The 19,983-nt window shown below is 33.4% G+C and overlaps 2 protein-coding genes across 3 annotated transcripts; both read left to right on the plus strand.

Annotated features, from left to right (window-relative positions):
* The first annotated feature begins 3,166 nt into the window (after positions 1 to 3,166).
* On the plus strand, positions 3,167 to 8,892 carry LOC139517054 (calmodulin-like). The gene is made up of 5 exons (XM_071307672.1): positions 3,167 to 3,313; positions 3,713 to 3,791; positions 4,862 to 5,005; positions 7,072 to 7,320; positions 8,639 to 8,892. The coding sequence occupies exons 1-5, from the start codon at positions 3,200 to 3,202 to the stop codon at positions 8,665 to 8,667; spliced, it is 615 nt and encodes a 204-aa protein (XP_071163773.1). The 5' UTR covers positions 3,167 to 3,199; the 3' UTR covers positions 8,668 to 8,892.
* Positions 8,893 to 10,367: 1,475 nt separating this feature from the next.
* On the plus strand, positions 10,368 to 18,465 carry LOC139517055 (calmodulin-B-like). 2 transcript variants are annotated; one of them, XM_071307673.1, is made up of 5 exons: positions 10,368 to 10,568; positions 14,200 to 14,230; positions 14,837 to 14,980; positions 16,286 to 16,528; positions 18,233 to 18,465. In XM_071307673.1, the coding sequence occupies exons 1-5, from the start codon at positions 10,566 to 10,568 to the stop codon at positions 18,268 to 18,270; spliced, it is 459 nt and encodes a 152-aa protein (XP_071163774.1). In that variant the 5' UTR covers positions 10,368 to 10,565; the 3' UTR covers positions 18,271 to 18,465. The 2 variants fall into 2 exon arrangements, with proteins under 2 accessions (XP_071163774.1, XP_071163775.1); XM_071307674.1 differs by lacking the exon at positions 10,368 to 10,568 and adding an exon at positions 13,858 to 13,876.
* Positions 18,466 to 19,983: the final 1,518 nt, after the last annotated feature.

Genomic DNA, 19,983 nt, shown 5'->3' on the forward strand with positions numbered 1-19,983 from the left:
AGTCATAAAACGATTAAGAAAAACACAAATACGACGTGTTTCAAACCAAAACCGAGAGAAATACATCAACTATTAGAGGAAACAAAGGAACAACATGAACACCGAAGTGCAACAAAAAACAAACGCCAAAACGCATAGAAACGAACTATTTGATAACAGCTAACGAATTCCTGACTTGGTACAGGACATTGTAAGCAAAAATAGTAGGTTGAACATGGTTTAATGGCATGACAAACCTCCTGCTTCATGACAATGTTAAATGATATTTCTTAAACATCGTGCCAGAAATTCAGCAAAAACAGACAGAGAAACGCACAAACAAATAATATAATAGCATACAAACCACAGAACAATAACGAAAATATTCTATCAACGATAAACACAATAAGATATCAAAAACAGTGACGCGCTTACGTAACTAACATGCAATCTCGAACACATTCCTAAATTGTTTGCTTTTCCATTTATATTTTGTGCCAATTGTTCAAAGAAGATTTTTAAATTCAATATATTTGTATGGTTATTTGTGTGTTTGACTTGCTGTTATACTTTAGTCCTAGGAAAGTCGAATATTGTTGACTTCTTTTTTTACCTCTACTGCTCACTGTAAGTGTGTCAAAAGCTTGTCATCTTTCATCCAGTCATTGTATGTGTGTCAATATCCAGTCATCTTTCATCCAGTCACTGTATGTGTGTCAATAGCCAGTCATCTTTCATCCTGTCACTGTACTAGTATGTGTGTCAATGGCCAGTCATCTTTCATCCAGTCACTGTATGTGTGTCAATGGCCAGTCATCTTTCATCCAGTCATTGTTTACCACTTCTGCTCACTGTTTGTGTGTCAATAGCCAGTCATCTTTCATCCAGTCAATGTATGTGTGTCAATAGCCAGTCATCTTTCATCCAGTCATTGTATGCGTGTCAATAGCCCGTCATCTTTCATCCAGTCACTGTATGTGTGTCAATGGCCAGTCATCTTTCATCCAGTCACTGTATGTGTGTCAATGGCCAGTCATCTTTCATCCAGTCATTGTTTACCACTTCTGCTCACTGTATGTGTGTCAATATCATCTTTCATCCAGTCATTGATTTACCACTTCTGCTCACTGTATGTGTGTCAATAGCCAGTCATCTTTCATCAAGTCACTGTATGTGTGTCAATGGCCAGTCATCTTTCATCCAGTCACTGTATGCGTGTCAATGGGCAGTCATCTTTCATCCAGTCATTGTTTACCACTTCTGCTCACTGTATGTGTGTCAATATCATCTTTCATCCAGTCATTGATTTACCACTTCTGCTCACTGTATTGTGTCAATAGCCAGTCATCTTTCATCCAGTCATTGTTTTCATATACCCATTACAATTATCGTTTGTATAATTTGAAGGAATATTGTATCGTGAATATTTATCCTTCACACGGCACATGTAGTACGTGAGGAAAAGAAAACAGCGTTCCAAAAACACTAAAAACTAATACATCACTTCATAAATGTCAAATGTCCGAAGCGCTATTCTTGTTTACCTTCAGCAGGAAAGCTCAAAGCCAAATTTATATTGTCATTTAATATTGTCGTTATCGATATAAGATAACAACAGTTCTATACTGTGTTTTGAACTAGCCTGAAAATGTAACCTGTAAAAGAAGATATGATTGATAAAAAGCACATATCAAGCATCTTCGTGACTGGTAAGTAGAGCATACACCGTAACGTTATGGCAAATTCCATTGCAAAAAGTATAAAAAAAGAAGATGAGGTATGATTGACAATTAGACAACTCTCCACAAGAGACAAAATGACACAGAAATTAACAGCTATAGATCACCGTACGGCTTTCAACAATGAGCAAAGTCCATAAGGCTTGTTTTTCGTAAATTGTTTTGTTAAAAATTATGCCGTTAGTTTTTTCTATTGAACTATTAAAGTTTCATATTATTTTGTCGGGGCCTATTATAGCGAACTATACGGTACGTTTTCTTTCTCATTGTTGAAAGGCTGACATCCATTTCATTTGTTATTTGGTGGATGGTTGTCTCATTGACATTCAAACCACATTTCCTTATTTTATACGCCCGTTTACGAGACGTATTATGGTATACCGTTGTCCGTCTGTCCATCTGTTCGTCTGTCGTCAACGTGTCGGACATTAAGTCAAAAACGCTTTAACCAATTTGCATGAACCTAAAGTGAATTGTTCATATCTATTGATGTGAGCTCCCATTCGTTTTTTTATAAATTTTGTATTTGAAGTTGCCGAGTTTTGTGGTTTTATTCATTGCAGAAAGGGAGATTTGCCAGTTGTCGAACAATAACTCAAACACACTTTCACCAATTTGCGAGAAACTTCATCTATATTGACATGAGCTCCCTTTTGATATTTATAAATTATAGATTTTACGTTTCCAAGTTATGGGGTTTTATTATTTACAAAAAGGAAGATTTTCCTGTTTTTACATGGACAATAACTTCAAATTGCTTTGAGAAGTTTTGCTTAAACTTTGGTGAATTATTTATATCTATGGCCTCTCGATTTTTATAAATTTCAAATTTTACGTTTACTTGTTATGGGGTTTTCTTCATTAAAAAATCCAGTTTTCGGACATTATCCTTAAAGTGCTTTCAGCAGTTTTCATTAAACTGTTGTGACTGATTTCAGGGGCGGATCCAACCATTTTAAAAAGGGGGATTCCAACCCAGGACAAGGGGAGTTCGGGGGGTTCCAACTATATGTCCCCATTCAAATGCACTGATCGTCCAAAAAAGGGTGTTTTTTTTTAAAATAAATTTCGGATATGACATTGAGAAGTTATTGAACTTTATTCTTTAAAAAAGTGACGGGCGTTTGATGCGCTCATGGCGCAGTTTTTTGTTTGTTTTTGTTTTTATATATATCCTGCAACATATACTGGGGATATAATGAAATATGAACAATATTCATCTAATAAAAGACGATGCAAGGAAAAATACACCAACCATATGAACTAATCAAAATCCTGGATTCTATATAAAGTCATATTACCAACGAAGTACTATATTTAAGCACCATATATTACCAATACGTGTATATACTATAACAGACAGTTTAAATTTCAAACAATGAGTTGTCTTGATTTATTTGATTATTTATCTGACTGTCTGGTTTAAATTATTTAAAATGTACAGTTATTGTTTTGTAAAGAATATTAATTCAAATAAAAGAATGTTTAAATATAAATTGTTATCTATTAAATGTATTAATTCACAAGTATTGATTCCGGCTCTCAAACACTCAATACATGGATGTCACTGTTGTGGTAATCCTGAAGGAATAATGGTAAGTTTATTAATCTTAATTTACAACTTAATATTTTCGATGGAGTACACAATTTAGGGATGTATTTTCCCAAGAGAACTGTCCTTTTAGGATAACATCATTTTAAACCGTTAACTGGATTTTGAAGTATAATATGTTATAGTTTCTCAATGTGCCTTTCTTGTAATTGTTCTAGTTCAATCTAATGAACATTGAAATAGACAAGTCTAGTGTGATACTTTACCTCCCTTTTTGCCTTTATGTCTGTACAAGATATTTGCTATCGATATACTTTCAGAGAATCAATTTCTTTATCGTCAACGTTCATGATTTCATCGAAATCTGCATTTAATTTACTTGTAAATGTTGAACTTATACAGTTTATTTACACTACCATGGTCATAAGATGAATAATTTCAGACAAGTACAAGCAGAGCTTCTCGTCGGCAAACACCGGAAACACCAAAAGAAATTGAGATACCACCAGATATTTTGGCAGGTAAACTTTTTTTCTATCAAATTTAACACATGGCGCACAAATTAAAAGCCTGTTATCTTTGGTGATTTTTATTATAGTAAACTAAAAAATTGGTCCACCCAGGCCTTCTCCGATCTGGCAGAAAATCCATGCAGAAAAAAAGACGGGTCAGAAAGGATGTATAAACAAGCAGTCATGTCCAGGAACGTTTAATCAGATGCCTCGTGTACGGAACGCAACACACATTTGCAGTTTAAAGAACCTTTGCTTTTCTACTTCAGGCATCCATTAAATTAGCTGTATTTGGCAAAACTTTTAGGAATTTTGATCCGCAATGCTCTTTAACTTCGTACTTCATTCGGCCTTCTTAACTTTTTTGGATTCGAGCGTCACTGATGAGTCTTTTGTAGACGAAACGCGCGTCTGGCGTATATACAAAATTTAGTCCTGGTATCTATGAGTTTATTTGAAAGAAAAAAAAAAACTCTAGTGTTTCCGCAGTTGGTCTTTTTATGGCAAATGTTCTGCCTCTTTCGTATGCAACTTATCACCTACTAGTATTGAAATGTCAGTCTTAGTTACATCGCACTTTTGCGGTTTTTAACTATATATATATTACTCGTTTTGTCAATTGTAGTTCTTGTTCTGAAAAAGCATGAAACATTTGACACTGGACTTCACCACACAACAATGAATTAAAAATAAATCGAACACAAGAACTAGGTATTTTTAAGGCACATTGGACAGAATCATAAGGAGGCCGAACTTCAGAATTCGAAAATATAAGTTTTTTATTTGTTGATTTATTGAAAAAAAAAAAAGTAAAATCACAAAAATACGTAACTTAGAGGAAAATCAATTCGGAAAGTCCATAATCACATGGCAAAATCAAGTAAAATAACATCTATTCAGAAACCAAACAAGATCTGAGATATAACTGATTGTGGTCTGCTTATGTTTGTAAATTGCATAACGAAAAATTGATTTATAAATTCATAATAAACGTTGCACATGCATGTTTACGATAATGATCTCTTGTACAAAACAGAAGCTGCCAATATCTGAAATTGATTTTATTTATTACTGTTTAGATTTTAAACAAGCTTTCAAACTGTTTGATGACGATGATTCGGGAACGATTACTTCAAAAGAACTAGGTACAGTTTTAAGACAACTTGGACAGAATCCAACAGAGGCCGAACTGCAGGATATGATAAACGAAGTTGATGAAGATGGTTTGTTATTCAAAAATAAACACATATGAAAATATAATGCTGTTGACTAAAATAGATATTAAAATAGCTACAAACAGCAATTTCGGGACACGATGTGAATCTTACTCAAGATGCTATTTGGCTATTTTTGTCTTTTGGTTTCCTTCTCTTTGACAGAAACCCCCATCTTTATTCATAGGAAATATATTTTCTTCATTGTCTTTGTCCTAGTAACTAAACTTACAATACTGGATCAACACGAATTGGACCATAGGCATAGGCACATACTAGTAAAGTTAAAGTCATCTGTGCGGACGAATTGGACCATAGGCACATACTAGTAAAGTAAAAGTCATCTGTGCGGACGAATTGGACCATAGGCACATACTAGTAAAGTTAAAGTCATCTGTGCGGACACTGTCGTAATTTTGTTGACTGTTATGGAATATCTTTTTATGCCCCACCTACGATAGTAGAGGGGCATTATGTTTTCTGGTCTGTGCGTCCGTTCGTCCGTCCGTCCGTCGTACCGTTCATTCGTCCGTCCGTCCGTTCGTTCGTCCGTTCGTTCGTTCGTTCGTCCGTTCGTCCGTCCGTCCGTTCGTTCGTCCGTCTGTCCCGCTTCAGGTTAAAGTTTTTGGTCAAGGTAGTTTTTGATGAAGTTGAAGTCCAATCGACTTCAAACTTTGTATACATGTTCCCTATGATATGAACATTTTTAATTTTAATGCCAAATTAGAGGGTTTACCCCAATTTCACGGTCCATTGAACATAGAAAATGATAGTGCGAGTGGGGCATTTGTGTACTGGGGACACATTCTTGTTTACATATGACATCCTTTCGTAGACCACACTTCTGTTTCTTCACAACAGAATGCGACTCTACCAACTTCCATTCGTTTGATAAGTTTGAGCTGTTGGTTCTGCCATTTGAGTAGGGACTTTCCGTTTTGAATTAACCTCCGAGTTCAGTCTTTTTGTGAAAATGAGCTCCAAGTTTGCATAGTGTCATATTGTACTTTCTAAACGGGTTACATGTGTAATTCACCTCCAGTTTATGGTAGATTGGTGTTGCTCAATCTTTTGTTTTCTATAATATGTTATTCTAATGCAACAACGTTTGTAACGTTCATTTTGATTGGATAACGTCACTTTCTTTCATGGCATCAATTGACAAATGGGACGTACGCGCAAGCGCAGACAGCATATGACAGATTTTAAATACATGTTTTAACGTTGTTTTCTGTCAGTTTCATTAGAATGGAGATAACAATATTGTATTTTAAGCTCCGACGGCATCAATTTGGGATTTGATGGTCGCAAATACCCGTTCACTGTCTCCGCTAACGCGTCGCCAGTAAACTTAATTTGCGACAATCAAATCCCCAATTGAGCTTGAAATACAATAAAGTTATCTCCTAAATGGATCGTGAAATATTCGTTTGTACTTCATTCTCATGGCCATACTGTTAACGTTGACATATGGTTTTTATTGTACCCTTTTATTACCCCTATTTTTCTTTTCTGTAATATTTACCATACTTTCATTTAATTGGGGAATTTCTTTTTTTTTAATTTTCCGCGGAGTTTTACTATTTTTGTGTTTTTACTCATTAGAAATTACCAGGAAACTTTAAATATCAACCCTTGGTACATAAAGAGGGGCGTCAGTTTGTCTGTGAGGTTTGTATAAATACGCATAAATACGTTAAATCCGACGAATCGCATAAGGAAAGTGCCAAGCAAATCTACACGTCAAAAACCATTGTTACAGCTCTTTGAGAGACCCGTAGATGGCATGTTGCCAGACAAACTTTTACCAATCCAACTTTTCCTATGCATCTCGGTCGATCCACTATGCAGACCTTATATATTGGATCTGCAAAGCAATATGTTCCATAATTTGTCTTCGTCCTGCATATACATAAAATACTGGACACTGACGTTAAGCAAACCAATTGAATAGTGAACCTTCCATATTAAATATATAGATGCTTTCCTCAAATGTATTGCAGCTTCCTTAGAGTCAGCGAATTTTCAGACATACTTTTCTACATTTGAATATGATTACGTCGGTTATTTTGTAGGAAACGGAACAATTGAGATAGACGAATTTGTTGAAATGATGAAGGACAAGGTATTAACCAATGGAGAAAACGAAGATGATGTTGTTCTAGAAACATTTAACGTATTTGATGTAGATAGCACTGGATTAATTACATGTGATAATCTTCAAAAAGTCTTTTCTGGTCTTGGTATAAAATGTTCTGATGATGAAATTAAACTAATGATAGACGGTGCTGATCTTAAAAAAGACGGTGTGATTGATTTTGAAGGTATGAACATCATTTTATATACTTCTAAAGACAGTATAAATAGAACCAGAACTTTTCTTTGATTAAGTTCTGTTAAGTTAATTTAATTCAAAAATATAAAGATACGATGTGTCTATTTCTCGACTCACTGGAAACACATTTTCGAGTGTGGATTCTCGTGGCTTGTATGAATGTTAACTGTATACATGTATTTTGTTTGAGTGCCTCTATGAAAATTATATTGGTTCTAATTGATTTAACCTCTTTGAATACAGAGTTCATTATTGTTATTAGTATTTTTATGGTGCTTGATGCATGCGTGTAGACACACTGGTCTTGCCCCTTTGAGAGTTCATACGATTTTAACTCGATTTGTATTTTCTAAATGGAATCGTGAGATTTGAAAATCGGTAAACTACTCTTCCCTCTAATATAAACAACAACAAAAAAGAACATTCAGTTTTCTTTTAATTCAGTTAATTTATTTCAAGATTGTAACCATTTAATTTATTAATAATCGCTTCAAGGGTTGGGATGTTTTGTTTAGACCTGTTACAGAAGTCTAAATGCCTTAAATTAATCTAGTGATCTTACAGTTACAACAGTAGCTGCATACTGAAATCTTATGAAACCGTCGTTTTATAAACTAATGAAAAGGAAATGCGACTCGAAATGAAAGCGTATTTTATAGTTATCAGTAGTAAAAATTCATATTAAAGTCGTAGTCTTTACTATTTAACGTATAGCAATACATTTATACATATCAGACTAGGAGATCTAAGTTTTGTCTTGCTATTATATAAAAAAGAAGATGTGGTATGATTGCCAATGAGACAACTGTTCACAAGAGACCAAAATGACACAGACATTAAAACAACTATAGGTCACCGTGCGGACTTCAACAATGAGCAAAGCCCATACCGCAAAGTCAGCTATAAAAGGCCCCGATAAGACAATGTAAAACAATTCAAACGAGAAAACGAACGGCCTTATTTATATAAAAAAATGAACGAAAAACAAATATGTTTGACACATTCCCCATTTCCATTCTCAATTTTATGTAACACATAAACAAACGACAACCACTGAATTACAGGCTCCTGACTTGGGACAGGCACATACTTAAATAATGTGGCGGGGTTAAACATGTTAGCGGGATCCCAACCCTCCCCCTAACCTGGGACAGTGGTATTAGAGTACAACATAAGAACGAACTATAAAAATCAGTTGAAAAAGGCTTAACTCATCAGATGGACAAAAATACAAGTGGCCGTGGCTGGGTACTTGTACATCCCGACAAAAAAAGACAGTTTATACATTTTTGTTTCTTTCTTTTCAGAATTTGAGACAATGATAAAGAATACTTAATTGGTGATGCCAATACACTTACTGCTTGCAATACACTCGTTTAGTTGTCGGATGTATACAGCAAAGCAACTGTAATAAAGCAAATGTATACGACTATTATGTCAGTAGAGACAAATTATCAACATTAATATCTCACAGAAAGGAAACGGCGATCTCACAGATTATATTCTAATCTTAATAAAATAAAATGTTTACTGTATTAAAATTATAAAACAGAAAATTATATTTAGGAACTTTTATTTATGAATTGAAAGATGTGCATTAAACATAATGAGACGGCAACAAGACTACACAATAACAAACATCCCCCCCTTAAAAAATGAAGAAACGGAAAGTAGAGGAAGTAAAAGTATTTCAAAGAGGTACAAAAGAAGTTAAGTGTAATGTCAACATGAACATAGCGTTATATTTTCACGATATATTTGGTGAGATATGGCAATATAGTGACTTTTTGAATACATGTTACAGCGCTGTACTTTACCTCCACTGTCGATTAAACCCAACATAATATAATGAACATACATGAAAAATTGGCCACTGGACGTTTAGCAAACAAAAATCAATCAACAGGATGTTTATGATAGAATACATCAACTCTATAACAGAATTGATTAAATTGAGTCAATACCTATGGAGGTTTGGCAAGCCATTAAACCATTGTTCAGCTTACCATTTTCCTTTAAAATGTCCTGTACCAAGTCAGGAATATGGCAGTTATTATCAAATAGTTCGTTTCTATGTATGTTGGCGTGTTTTTTTTTGTTGCACTTTAGTTTTCCTGATGTTCTTTCGTTTTCCTCTTATATATAGTTGATGTGTTTCCCTCGGCGTTAGTAAATCGGCGCAAATGAAAGAAAAAATCGGCGCAAATGAAATGCAGATCGGCGCAAATGCAAAACGCCGATTCTTTCGCAAACACAATTTGTCGGCATTTGTGCATAGATATTAATGATTTTTGTTACATGTATATATATGAATATTTCTCACGACAAAACATTTTCATATCAATTATAAAAGCACAAGGGACGCAAATCGTCAACAACTTTAACTGTCTCTTATCAAACTTAATTTTAAATATAACAGATAAAAAAAACTTGGATTTCTCTAACTAAATGCACTTCTTACTTTGAATAATGAAAATGTAAAACAACTAATCGTGAGAAGTAATGACTTTTCAGTTCCAAACATAACATAAAAAGAAGAAAATTAATAAAATTTACAGTTTCACGCATTTTACAACAGGACTATAAGGTTAGCTCATACATACAATCATCCACAGATATCATTCCCCCGAAAAAAATGTGAACGAATCCAACAATAAAAAAGATCAAATAAATATCAAATGTTAAAATAGAAAAATAAAAAGACACAGCGGAAACCACTGACTATATTCCTACGTTGGATAAATAGATTGGAACTATACAAAAGACAAGCTATCAAAATGGGTACTGTTCATTGTAGCCCTATATAGAAAACGCATAACAGCCTCTTCGTAGCTTATGTCTTCACGTAATGCACATTACATCTAGACGGGTTGTATTTAGTTCTGTATTGTGATATAATTGTACAATGTAACAAATCATATTAAATGACCGAAACATATAATAACATAATACAACACACCTTTGACCTCTGGAAGTACCTTAATTCGACGTTCATCAAATATTAAATCTACCTGTTCGTTTAAATCATAATGTATTAATTAAAAAGTAGTATACCATTTTCATAACTGTTAGTGTAATATACATTCGAACACTATTAAATTCTGTTTGTTCCTATAGAAATACCATGAAAAGATGATATCATGACTGAATTCATAGATAAAACTGTTGCATTACATACTCTGATGAACTGATTCAACAACTTTCATTTAATAGAGGACCACACCAAACATCAAAATGGTAGGTACAAGCAATGTGTTCATATTTATTTTGTGTTCGGCTTTTTTTTACTCACAGATTTACGACAGCATCTACCGAACTTCTGTTGCTATCGACAATTTGTTATGTTAGAATATCTGTTATAATTTGAAATGCCACAGGACATTAAGCAACCAACAGGATGGTTATTTTTATAAATTGACGTGTTACTTGTGTTTTAAGGGTTATTTGGTAAATATCAAGTCGAGATATTCATTTTTGGATTGAATGCAGTTGAAATCACCCATATTTTCTGAATGTTGCTGGAAATGGTTTTCCTCTATTTTTCTCTTCTTTTTTTTCAAAGTGAGGTATACTACTGTTTCTGCTTCTGTTTATTTTATTTGAGCAACACTCTCACAGAAGAACATCAACCATTTGTTGTTAAGCTTTCATTTACTGTAAGTTAATAAAGGCCATATCAATTTGTATAAATCAAAAACAGCTAATTTGGTATTGCAGATAAACCTTTATAAAGATTGAAATGTATTCTAGCCCTCCAAATGCCCCAAAACAAGCGGAATTTTGTGTAGAATGATACAACTATAAAACATGGTGGTCATAAAATATGTTTTCAAGTAGAATAAAATCGCATGTGACGATTGGCAAAAAATTGTTCTTAAAGAAAAATGTCTATGTCGTAAAGGTTATAAAAATGTAAACCATGGAAAAAAAAGAAAACTGTGCCCCCAAACATGCCGCAGTTTGCAATTTCATAGATGTCATTAGTAAATGGTAAATTATTTAGGTGGAACCCGCTTGTGATCTGTATATACCAATACTAACAACGTTTCAGCTATGCCTTTATCGCACCTAGTGGTCCTTGGCAATTGTCTTTTATACAAAATATATCGTACATCTTATAAATTTAATCCCGACCAAATAAAGTTGCATAATTATTTATTGATCATTGTTTTATATATAGATTTTAATGAAGACAATATTGATATCATCATACATAATACTGTTCCACACAATTCAGATAGTATACCTTATTGTACTATCTAGATAATAGGTAGGAATGTCATGCCCATATGAACAGTCTTACTAGAACACAAGGATTTTAAAGTACAAATGTAAAGATTTCTGTCTCTTTTTGTACACGGGTGGTCTTTTGTCATGTTCTGGAAATAAGCTTTTATAATTCGCCAGAATGTTTTTGGCATTTCAAGAACGAACAACTTTTTAAAAAGAAGGAGTAATGGGATATCAAAAAACATAAGATGAATTGAACAGACAACATCAGGATAATGACAAAAGAATACACCACTACCCACAAACACAACAGAGTTCATTAATAGTATTCTACAAACAGTGACAGTTGTTAAAAGCTTAACAAAAATATAATATTAAGAAATTCTATTGGCTCAAAAAAAAAGAGTAAGCCCAACCACATTCAATTTCTGTAATATTAATCAGTCCTTGGCAACCTGTATATTTTAGTATTATCCGTTCTTTTTCATGTTTTTGTGTCGATGACAAATGTTTAATAGTCTGTGTTTTACTTATTTCACAACTTGTCAGGAGTTTGGCTTATTTTGAGCTTGACATATTATACAGTATAATCATCTGACAATCTATATAATTATCCTGGGTTGCTTGTCTCATTGGCCACCTCCACTGACGCTTTACTCGCTTTAAGTTTGGGTAAATAAATTACAAAACTACACTTTTGACTAGTCGTGACAAATAAAAGGCGAATTAAAGTCGGCGAATGCTTTTCTCTCTCTGTCTTGTCGTATTCCCAAACTTATTGCAATTGCTAATGTTCTTCAGATATGACCCCTCAATTTGATAAAACCAAATATACAGCAAAGTACACATACTTTTGAAGAAGGGACATTTAAAGTCTTGAGATTTTGCTTACTTATGAAAAATATTTTGATTTAACAATCAGTACATGGTTTCCATAATAATATAGGTACTTCAAAACCTTCTAAGTGTTTATGCTAATGTTAATCAATCATTTGATATTTAATCTTGTAAACAAAAGGTCAATATGATTTTATTGTATCATGTATTTTATTTGTCCATTTAAATCTTTTGTTGGAACTTATAATACATGAGAAGATCTAAAATACAGTCTATAAAATCAATGTTTAAATATGTAGACAACCTTACAAAGCACCTCAACGTTGCATATATAGTAATTGTTTCCATGATCGTACGGAATATGTCTGAAGTTAAATAGTCTGTAATTCAGTGGTTGTCGTTTGTTTATGTGTTACATATTTGTTTTTCGTTCATTTTTTAACATAAATAAGGCCGTTAGTTTTCTCGTTTGAATTGTTTTACATTGTCTTATCGGGGCCTATATTATAGCCGACTATGCGGTATGGGCTTTGCTCATTGTTGAAGGCCGTACGGTGACCTATAGTTGTTAATGTCTGTGTCATTTTGGTCTTTTGTGGAAAGTTGTCTCATTGGCAATCATACCACATCTTCTTTTTTATATTGATACTTTTCAATCCACTGTCCCAATTTGTGTTTTTTTAATGAGGGGTTATATGTTTAACAAAATAATGTATGAGTCTTTTCGCACCAAAGAGTCTGTAATCCGGTAGTTGTCTTCGGTAGTAGTTGCTACGTTTATTGGTGTAGTATAACACGGCTTTCGGCTTTCTCTTTGAATATTTTTTAATGTTTTTCATGCCGGCGAGTTTGTGGTTAACTTTAAGGTACCAGTTTTTTTTTCTAATACGGTACGGCTGTACATTAAGTTGCCCACACCATTGTCATGTAGACATTTTAAACTATAAAGTCCGATATAAAAGGACTCGTTTAGTCATACAGGAGGAATATAAGTGCCTTGGACGAAAAACGTCAATTAATTCTTTTTAATCAACTTTCAAATATAAGTTGTAATAAAACAATAAAAGAGAGACACTTAAAGACACTCTTTCACTTTTTAAAAGACCAAATACTATAAACTTGGATGTTTTAACCTTTCACTCACCGGTTACTTATCTATATATAGTATACATTAAGCAAGAACAAGCTTGATCAATACAGTGTATGAAATTTCAATGATCAGGCTTAGTGTTAGAAAACCTAGATGTTACACCAATATGGTTTTTAACTAAGAGATGATGCTGGGTCGATTATAAGTAAATACCAAACACGGCATATTAATTAAGTTTACAGTAGATCGACAAAAGACTATCAGCACGCTAAGTGTTAATAACTAATCATTATTCACATTTATTTCATTTGATTTCGAATACTTGAACGTGATCTGTATATCATTGCAAGGACTTTAGGACGATTAAAAGAAATTACTTATTCAAAAAGTAAGTTTGTAGTACATTGGATCAAAGTAAGTTCGTAGTACATTGTATCGATGTTAGAGCAGTTTTAAAGGGAGTTGTGTGAAAGCTAAGCTTATATATAAAACTAAATATGCCACTAATAAAGACGAAGGTAGGACATTGAGTATACATGTATCTTTAAATTTCATAAAATTATATTGTTTTATTAAACTTTTATCTGATGAATAATTAAAGATAGAAACTCCCTCTGGTATCATCTATCGCCACTCATTTGAACAGTTTTCTAACTGTTCAACTTATTCTACATTTAAACAACACAAAGAACTGTTTTCTTTTTTTTTCAGGTTGAGAACTTGACGCCAGAACAAATTCAAGGTAAGAGACAAACGTGAAAATTGCGCAAAAGAAACGACACGGTGTTTTATCATTGAAAACATAACATGCACTTCCTTAAAAGTGAAGCAGCTTTTATTGCGAAAGTTTCAAAGTCACAATGTGTCTTTTAATATGGAACAAGAACTTGCATTTTAACTGCAAGTTCAAAACAACCCAAAAGGACAAAATTGCAAAAATACATAAATTGGGTCAAGAGTAAAATAACAAAATTCCGAAGAGGGAAGTTCAACACGGAAAGTCCGTAATCAAAAGGCAAAATTAAACTGCACCAACTAATACCAAAATTAAATTTAATTCATATTTAATACTCCGGCATTATGAATATAAAACAGTTATTCTTTATTTGTCGTTATTGACTGTTGCTTGAAGATCGAATATGTTTCTCCTTAATTTATAGATGTAGAAATCTTAGCTCGTTGATAAATGCTAACACAGAAGTAAAAACACTGACTCTCGCTACACGGACGTATTTCAGTATTTTCAGTACGACTGTTTTAAAATCAACATGATCATTTATTTTACTATATTTCACCAAAAATAGCTAAATCTGTGTATTATTAACAAACTGACAAATAATCTTTTCAGAATATCGCGAAGCATTTAAAATGTTTGATAAAGATGGCGATGGTACTATAACAACAAAAGAACTGGGAACAGTTATGAGGTCATTAGGTCAAAATATGTCGAGTCAAGAGTTAGAGGACATGGTAAATGAGGTTGACGTTGATGGTAAGAAGTAAACAGTGTTTAAAGTGCCAGCTGAAGTCCGGATGTAGCATGTTCTCGCTGTGTTGAAGACCATTGGTGTCCTAGTGCTGTTTGCTGTTCCTTGGTCTGGTTGTTGTCTCTTTGAAAAATTTCCAATTTCCATTCTAAATTTTATATCTATGGATTGTATTTTGATAAACTACTTGTTTTCTTTAATCTTCATTTCTATTATATATCTCAGAACATTAAAACATCGTAGTCAATACAAAAAAAAACTTCTTTAAGCTTAGAGAAATATTCTATTAACTCTTCAGGAAACATGTTATCAGTCCAGTCCAGTCCCGGAATATAAATTTTATAGTTACATGTGTGGCATGTTTCGAGATTTTCTTGTCCTTGTTGTCATTTTGACATATCTTTCAACGACAGTACATGGAATATTCATTCTTTTTGTATGACGAACTTGCACCTCTTACAGGTATAATGTAACTTTCATTGCAGTAAATTCTAGTATATTGCGACTATATAGAAGGAGTGTTACAACACATTTTTAGAATAGAAATGGTCTAAGCACCAGGGTCCTGCAATTCAGTTGTTGTCGTTGATTGCTCTCTGTCATATTTATTTTTCTTTAATTGTTTTCTATTCATTAAAAAAGTCGTTGGTTTTCTCTTTTAAATTATTTCACATTTTGTCATGAAATGGCATTTTATAGCTGGATATACGGAATATGTTTTTATATATGGTTGAAGGCCGTACGGTTGCATTTGGTCTCTGGTTGTCACGGTTGAAGTTGCCTTATTGGCAACCATACCATATCTCCGTATTTTCATAACTTAACATCCATATTTTTAACAGGCAACCATAATTATGAAATAATCCCGAAATAGATATCACATGATATTTACTATTATGACAAATTCATTCAATGTATCACTGATTACAAGTACGTCTGTTGTAATATATTATATAAACAAAGTCAATAGTCAATACCCATACCCTAAAATACAAAAGGAAATGATCGGCTTATCACTTGTAATAATTTCATGACAGTATAATTGTTTTTATATAAAGAAAAGATTAAAAGCCGTAAGAGGAAGACAATTGTCTAATTTATAACATTGGTTTTTACGTGGAATTAGGACTTAACAAGTTCAAATAATTAAAAAAATGTAATGTTTATATGTTAAACGTTGGATACGGAACTATGGAAGGTACTGCATTAATATTTTCACTTGACATTGAATTTGTGTCTCATAATCAGTTAGATAATATACTCAACATTAATTTTGTATAAATACATCTTGTGCTCTGTATCTTTTATAGGAAACGGTGAAATAGATTTTGAGGAGTTTGTAATGATGATGGCCAAGAAAGTTCAAGACGCTGATACTGAGAAAGAACTTAAGGAAGCATTTAGTGTTTTTGATCAAGATGGAGATGGATTTATAAATACCAAAGAACTAAAACAAGTGATGGCTAACCTAGGAGAGGATTTAGCAGATGAAGATGTAATGTCTATGATTAAAGAAGCAGACAAAGATGGAGATGGCAAGATTAATTTTTCAGGTAAAACAGAACTTTGTAAAATGTTGCTTGCATTTTTTCAAAGAATAGAATGGTTCAAAACCTTGAAGTTCTTGCATATGGTGTATATCTCTCAAATTATTGACAAAACAAATCCTTACAGAAAACGTGTGAAAAGTAAAAAAAAAAACGATATTCGAAGAAAATTATATATCCTAAGCATTCCAAAAATCAAAAGCTCAAACACATGAAATGAATGTTCGGTATTTTTGTTATTTCACTTTTCACACCTTTTCTGTAAGGATTTTTTTTTGTCAATACATGTGGTATGTGCTGCTTATAGGGAAGCCACTGAACCAATGGTTCTTAAGGGTCAAGTTTTTTTTATATGAGCGTTCCTGAAGATGATGATGCATCTAGAAAAGCGTTTCGGACGTACAACATTTATGGTGTGCTTTGTTTTCCAATTGAAATAACCACTTCGAATTAAGTATAACAAAAATACTGGAAAGTAAATTTAAATAGGGGGAAGTCCACAAATTCATATTTTTTTTTAAATGTGAGATGTGATTTAAATGTACTTATCTTAAAACCAAGTCAACTTGTTTTTATTCTTTGTGTTATGTTTTAACACCCTCTTTGTATTAATCTTGAGTGTAAATTACAAACAAATTGAACTCAATACTCACGAATAAGTCTTATTTGTATGTTGCGTTGGTCATAACAATCCGTTTTTTTTCTTATTTTCTTGTTTCTATTTGTTCCTTGTTCATAGTTTTAATGTTGCTTGAATAGTTATCTGTTCGAGTTTATTTCTACCATATAAATTGAATATAGGAGTACAACAAGTTGAGGTTTTTAACGACCTTGACTAGATACACAGCCCTTGCACGGTCGGTTTATAGGAGTATTTCGTCTATGCAGCTCATATAACTGCTCATTTCAATTAGGGACCGTGTTGCCCTGCAGGATGTATAAGTACGCAGCCACGTCTGGTTTAATGGGGAAACTATATAATACTAGAGAGAAAAAGATCGTATATTAATGTACACTCAGGTTGTTCCCGATTTTGGAACCTCTTCTTACATACCTTGACTTCCTGCGAGTTTTGTTTTGAAAATGTATTTCGTATGCACTTTGAAACGCGGAATTCTCCTAACTGTAGAATACAAAAGTATTTCGAAATATATAACGTTGTTCGTCAAAAATGTTTTATTTCTCTCTTTCCAATTTAAGATATGATACCCCTTATGTATGATGTTAAAAGGGTGCCATTTCAAGGTTACGTGTGCCATCGTTAACATTGTCTTTCAAGACTACTAGGACCACATGAAGCAAAAAGCAAGTGCATCATCTCTTAATTAAGGGCGACTGTTAGGCTGTGTGGGATGAATGCGCAAACATTTCATAGTTAGAACCTTGGCGGACGAGATTCAAATTTGAATTGATTGATTGAAGACGTCAACGTTGTTTAGTCGATAGAGGTAATTTATTTGAACTGAAATGAATGGCATATACGTTAGAAGTTTGATGAGCTGTAATACCACTGCATTATATGACAATATGATGATGGACAATCGAACATTGTTCCAATGAGTATAGTGTGAAGGAATTTAACAATACAATACTAGCACTCTTTATAACTTGGGTTTAGAATTTTTAAATTTGGGACATACAATGAAACATGAACCGAAATGCATATAATTGACAAACTTTTATCTTATCCATGATTTGTCTATATTGTAGAATTCTTTTATATGATGACTTGCGATGAACTGAAGTAACGAGACCGCATGAAACAACTAGAGGCAGCAATAGTATTGAACATTTTGTGTAAATTATGAATGAAAATGTAAAACATGTAATTACATTTTTATTGTTTAATATGTTTACAAGTGTTATGTTACGAAGTTATTAGTTATCAACGTACATTTTGTTATAAATTATATTTAAAACAGTCATTAAATGTGCGAAATTGTGCATGTGTTTTGTTTGTGTATTTGATATCTTTGTTTTGAATTGCTGTTCATATCTTTTATTATTATTTTTTTCTTTCACTTTAATATTTAACATTATCATGAAAACTTAAATTAGTCTGTTTATAATACAAAGTATACCCGTTTGACTAATGATCGTTTTTTTCTTCTTCGACGAAAACTCTTTCCGGTTAATACGTTTTAAACAGCTTGGAATTTGATGACAAGAAGACATAAAAAGATGTTGGGTTTATGTAAACATCTTCCGTAGAAAAATCATTAAAGGTAAAAAAAATCGCTATGAAGGCAATACACTATCTTAAAAAAATAAACAACACTATGGAGAAAAGAGCCGAAATATACCATAGGGATATTGAAACTCATAAGTCGAAAAAATACTGACAATACCATTGCAAAAAATGGAGAAAAAAACCGAAGAAATAAACAACAGTGCTCAAAATACAACATAGAACATTAAAGACAGAGCATCAAGAACCCCACCAAAACCCCAGGGTTATCTGAGGCGCTCCATAAACATAGGCAGAATATGTTACCAAAACCCCAGGGTTATCTGAGGCGCTCCATAAACATAGGCAGAATATGTTCCCAGGGTTATCTCAGGTGCTCCATAAACATAGGCAGAATATGTTCGCAGGGTTATCTCAGGTGCTTCATAAACATAGGCAGAATATGTTCCCAGGGTTATCTCAGGTGCTCCATAAACATAGGCAGACTATGTTCCCAGGGTTATCTGAGGCGCTCCATAAACATAGGCAGAATATGTTACCAAAACCCCAGGGTTATCTGAGGCGCTCCATAAACATAGGCAGAATATGTTCCCAGGGTTATCTCAGGTGCTCCATAAACATAGGCAGAATATGTTCCCAGGGTTATCTCAGGTGCTTCATAAACATAGGCAGAATATGTTCCCAGGGTTATCTCAGGTGCTCCATAAACATAGGCAGACTATGTTCCCAGGGTTATCTCAGGCGCTCCATAAACATAGGCAGACTATGTTCCCAGGGTTATCTCAGGTGCTCCATAAACATAGGCAGAATATGTTCCCAGGGTTATCTCAGGCGCTCCATAAACATAGGCAGAATATGTTCCCAGGGTTATCTCAGACGCTCCATAAACATAGGCAGAATATGTTCCCCGGGTTATCTCAGGTGCTCCATAAACATAGGCAGAATATGTTCCCAGGGTTATCTCAGGCGCTCCATAAACATAGGCAGAATATGTTCCAAATGTGACACCCGTTTCAATATTTCCAGAAGTAGACTTTATATTTCAACAGAATTTCAAAAAAGTGTTAAGTATCCAGCCATTTTATTTTTACTGACATTTATGAAACGAGTGACTGTCAATATTTGTTACGAAAATGAGAATATCATTTCTAAAAAGTCGGGGCTGTTAAATCATGTGAAAGTATAGCACTGCTATGTTACCAACAACGCCTTCATGTGAAGAAATTTTCTGCTTTGTCAGTGTAGATAAAAGAATAGTAGGATTATAAAATAA

The sequence above is a fragment of the Mytilus edulis genome, chromosome 3 (genome assembly GCF_963676685.1).
Source record: "Mytilus edulis chromosome 3, xbMytEdul2.2, whole genome shotgun sequence".
NCBI lineage: Eukaryota > Metazoa > Mollusca > Bivalvia > Mytilida > Mytilidae > Mytilus > Mytilus edulis.